The sequence below is a fragment of the Hyposmocoma kahamanoa genome, unplaced genomic scaffold, assembly GCF_003589595.1.
Source record: "Hyposmocoma kahamanoa isolate Upper Pololo Valley unplaced genomic scaffold, ASM358959v1 66, whole genome shotgun sequence".
NCBI lineage: Eukaryota > Metazoa > Arthropoda > Insecta > Lepidoptera > Cosmopterigidae > Hyposmocoma > Hyposmocoma kahamanoa.
In genome coordinates, this window is record NW_020653854.1 from 19,188,006 (window position 1) to 19,192,189 (window position 4,184).

A 4,184-nucleotide genomic window follows, 5' to 3' on the forward strand; every position below is an offset into this window, starting at 1 on the left:
TATGTCAATAGATGTCAAGTATGTTCAGTCAGTTAAAAAGCATAAGCAAACATCTCGTACATGTAATGCATGCTAGATTCACATATACTACCTTTATACCCGGATCATTTGATACGGTACTGCAATAGTTGCAGCAGTGCCATATCTCTGATTGAGGAAGTAGTAATAATAATTAGTTTGAGTGTATGAGATATCCTCTTTTAGTATATGAGAGTATTAGTTCTTATTATTAATTAGAATACTTTACTATACATAAAATAAATATCAAAGTTATTTTTTCTCAGTTCATCTTGCACGTACTATTGAGAACGCCAATAAAATATTTATTTGTACAATATACTGATATTGGTTTTTATTTTAGTGTATATCCAAAGAACCCTAATTTAATACGTATTTATTCAAATTTAGACAACTACTTTAATTTCATAAAAAAAAACATATCGATGAAAATCGGTTCACGATGACCCGGTATCATCGTCGGCGTAATTATTTTCACATGGGCGCCGGGCTAATGCGTTATTAGTGAATGACGAGACACTTTTTAAGTAAATTTCATGTTTAATTACATAGGTACAAATTTCAACCACAAGGCTGGAATTCCTTTACTCTTTTCTGTTGATGGTTCTCAGAACCCACAGGATAGGTTGACCAGGGGGTCAGAGATCATTGGGCATCGAACATACATTTTTACTTCATGGCTATAATTTAAAGATTTAGTAGCAGTAGAGTTCCTTGTGAAAGAGTTCGTCCAAGAACGTACTGCCACCTTACCTATTTCTGCCGCCTAGCCGTAATGTGAGCATTACGGTGTTCCGGTTTTAAAGGGTAAGGGTGCTGGTGAAATTAAAGGCACAAGGGACTTGTCAACTTATGCCTCAGGGCGACGGGCTCTGTTGCAGTGCCCCTCAGATCTTTGTGATTTAAAGCTCTGAGTGGCAATGCAATTGTTATGGACATGAGTGTTGCTTACCACCAGGCCCACGACTTGATCGTCCCATCACTTGATAATATAAAAAAATATACACGAAAAAAGGATTGATCCAATTTATCTCATCGACAGCCGCCCACAAATTCTTTGTTAGCATATTTGTCATTGATAATTTTTACTACTGGTTTGTTTTTCATTCTCACGTAACCGTATCGCACAGGTCTATTTAGTAGCGCACGCCGGCCCTGGTGTAGAAGAACGCACGACTGCAACCACCGCTGCAGCGGTCGGAGGAGGCGAGCTGACGCCTACAGCAAATTCTAGACTACTGCATGTTATTAGAGCGTTCAGTGACGTCATTGCTGGACAGTTCTATGGCCATCGTCATGCAGACACCTTCAGACTTATTTACAACGAAGGTAAGTCAGGGACTACTGTCAGTTGTTATTATGTACAGGGCGTCTCACGCTATGAGATATGGAGGAAAAGTACTTTAAATATGGTAGATGAGAGATTGCTTCATGGACACGTAATTTTATTTATAAAAGTAAGTAATACTTTTATAAATCCTCATCTGGGAATCAAATCGACCAACTGTAATATCAAAATAAAAGCGTGGAAGACATAAATCCCCTTCTTAGAAGAGATCTGTACCTAGCAGTTATAGGTCATATCAATACCTCCAATGAACACTAAAACAAGAAACCAAAAACAAAATTCGAAAACAAGAAATCCAATTTTATGAAAAAAAGAAACAAACAAAGACAAAATAAAAACAGAAAGGGTCGAAAAATTAAGTTGGCGTAGTGTTCATTGGAGGTATCGATAGGAAGATTTGACGTTACGTTAGTAAAATATGTGCGTTTTACATCAGGGATGTAAATAATTTATATTAGCTGTCTATTCTATCTCAGGTCGACCAGTTTCGTGGGCATTACTGGCTCCGTCGGTGACGCCGCGTGGTGCCGGCAGTATATCAAACCCTGGATTGAGGCTTTATAAATTCGAATCTATCACTGGAAAGGTATGCAAACCATCCATTTGATTAATCAATCGCTGTCGATAGGGAAACGAGAAAAATAAACACCGTTTTATTTCATCTTTGCGAATATTACTGTACATTTAAAACCATAAACGTCTTTTGGATATTTTGCTCCACAAATAGACGTCTTATTTATTGAAAATTTTATTTTTTATCAGTGGATTATCTTCAACAGGTGTTAGACTATACGCAGTATTACCTAGACGTGACAAACTCAAGAGGAGAGTTCCACTGGACTGTAGAATATAACTTGACACAGTATTATGGATTAAGAGACGTCAGTGCAGTATCCTTAGATGCTCTCGCTGAAAAAATACGAAATCACCAAGACCGAGGGATTTTTGCAAAGTAAGTTGAAGAGATCCATTTATCACTCCAATTTAATGCAGATTTCGTGAATTCTGGTCCATAAATTTATTTACACGTTTTCGTCGTATAGTTTATAAATATTTTGTCTAAAACAGTTGTCACTTTAAAACTGGAACACGTTCTTATTCATAAGTATGGCATCTCCTCATCTCGTACTATCTCCACAGGAACACAATTTTATATTGAATTTTTCATTCAGATACCTGTCATCTCTTCGGGTCCGTATGACGTCAGACATATCAGATTGCGACGCAGCCTGCGCACACGTTCACTTTTGCGCAATCACGCGCGCAGACTACCACGAGTTTCGCTCGTGCGTGCGCAACCCAGCCTCAGCGCTAGCGTCCCGCGCCCCACACAACTCTGCAGCCATTTTGCTTTACGCCATCTTGATTCTAATTTCCTCCTAAAAACCACGCAAGTGTGAATATATATTTTTCAATTCATTTACCAGATTACATTGCTTTTGTGTGTTTTATGACCAATTTCACTACCTTCGGTTTAATAATTTCAGGTAGGTACTTCAGTAGGTACCAATTTACAAGATAAATTGCGCAGTATTTCATAATTGTGTGTACCATATTAAATTTACGTTGAATAAAGTTTTCACAAAACAAAGATGCGTGAATATCTTGCAAATGTCGCCAAATCTTGTGTGTATAGAAAAGCTCATTACGCGAGTTTCATGGGAAAACGAGTTTCAGCACGTAACGTAAGTAAGCAACATACCATTTGTTTCCGTTAGACGATTTATTTAATTAGATTTTCAATTAACCGTATTAGAAGGTGGTGGAATGAGCCCTTAGCGTGTTTGTAGGTTTTCGTGATCAAATTTTATACGTGTATAAAATAGTACCTACTCCAAACGCCTCAGTTTTAATAGAAATTAAAGTGGAATATAAAATCATAGTCATTGATGTAATTAAAATAGATACTATTTATGTAATTCTTGTTACTAATTTGATTGTGATATAATTAACTTTTTGTATATAAAAAATATAAGTGAACTGAAATTCAGTGTAAGTATAAATAAATTGAATATTTAAGAAATTGCTACTGTTTGATTTTATCTGTAAAGACAATTGAAATAACGAGACGAAAGCTCAAAGGGTTTGTCGTATAAATAATAGTCGCTGTCGACGTGAAGAAAAGGAAAAGTGCTAGTCGCCGATCAAACAAAAGATTTCCATTTTAATAGGTTTCCACGACAAGTTGCTGTTCCCTACAATAACCACGCAACGTAACTCAAACAACACCAGGTTATATTTCCTTTTATAAAAAAATACAGCACAACAAACATCATCCCATTGTTACATAGCCAACAATTCGTGAACAAAACATTTTTTTCACACTCTTCATATTATTATAAATATGGGGTTATTGGACCACCGAATATACATTCAGGCAATATCCAAACGTAACATTCATATTCCCATTTTCATAAGAATATTTTCGTAAGGGGGTGCGCTAGTATTACTAATCTTTGGGTGCGCCTAAAAACGCCCAGAAAAGTGGGTCGTAGCGAACCTTTCTCTCGAATGCCGCAGCAATAGCAAACGAGGCTGACCCTCCTTTTTTGTGTCTTTGTACGTAATTCCAGACCTTGCAAGAAGGATCGGTGGTAGAAGCAGGGGTCAAACATCACTGGACGCACACATGTACTTAATGCCATATGAATAACTTTCGATGTAAGGACGAAAGGGTTGCGTTCGTTTAGAAAATGTGGTAAAATGCTAGCAATCATTTATGAGTTCAACTATGAAAGGAATCGTCACTTAAGGTATTGTTGCCAGAATTATAGACATTATTATGTGTATGTACTTCTATACATATATATACATATAT

The 4,184-nt window shown here is 36.7% G+C and overlaps 1 protein-coding gene across 1 annotated transcript in view; it reads left to right on the top strand.

Moving 5' to 3' along the window:
- The window catches only part of LOC113231818 (acid sphingomyelinase-like phosphodiesterase 3a), a 98,034-nt gene extending 94,869 nt beyond the window's left edge, over window positions 1-3,165 (top strand). The window contains exons 7-10 of the mRNA XM_026466352.1: window positions 1,149-1,347; window positions 1,843-1,952; window positions 2,146-2,318; window positions 2,539-3,165. Coding sequence (XP_026322137.1) covers window positions 1,149-1,347; window positions 1,843-1,952; window positions 2,146-2,318; window positions 2,539-2,749 — 693 coding nt within the window. The 3' untranslated portion in view covers window positions 2,750-3,165. The remainder of the gene's footprint in view (window positions 1-1,148; window positions 1,348-1,842; window positions 1,953-2,145; window positions 2,319-2,538) is intronic.
- Window positions 3,166-4,184: the final 1,019 nt, after the last annotated feature.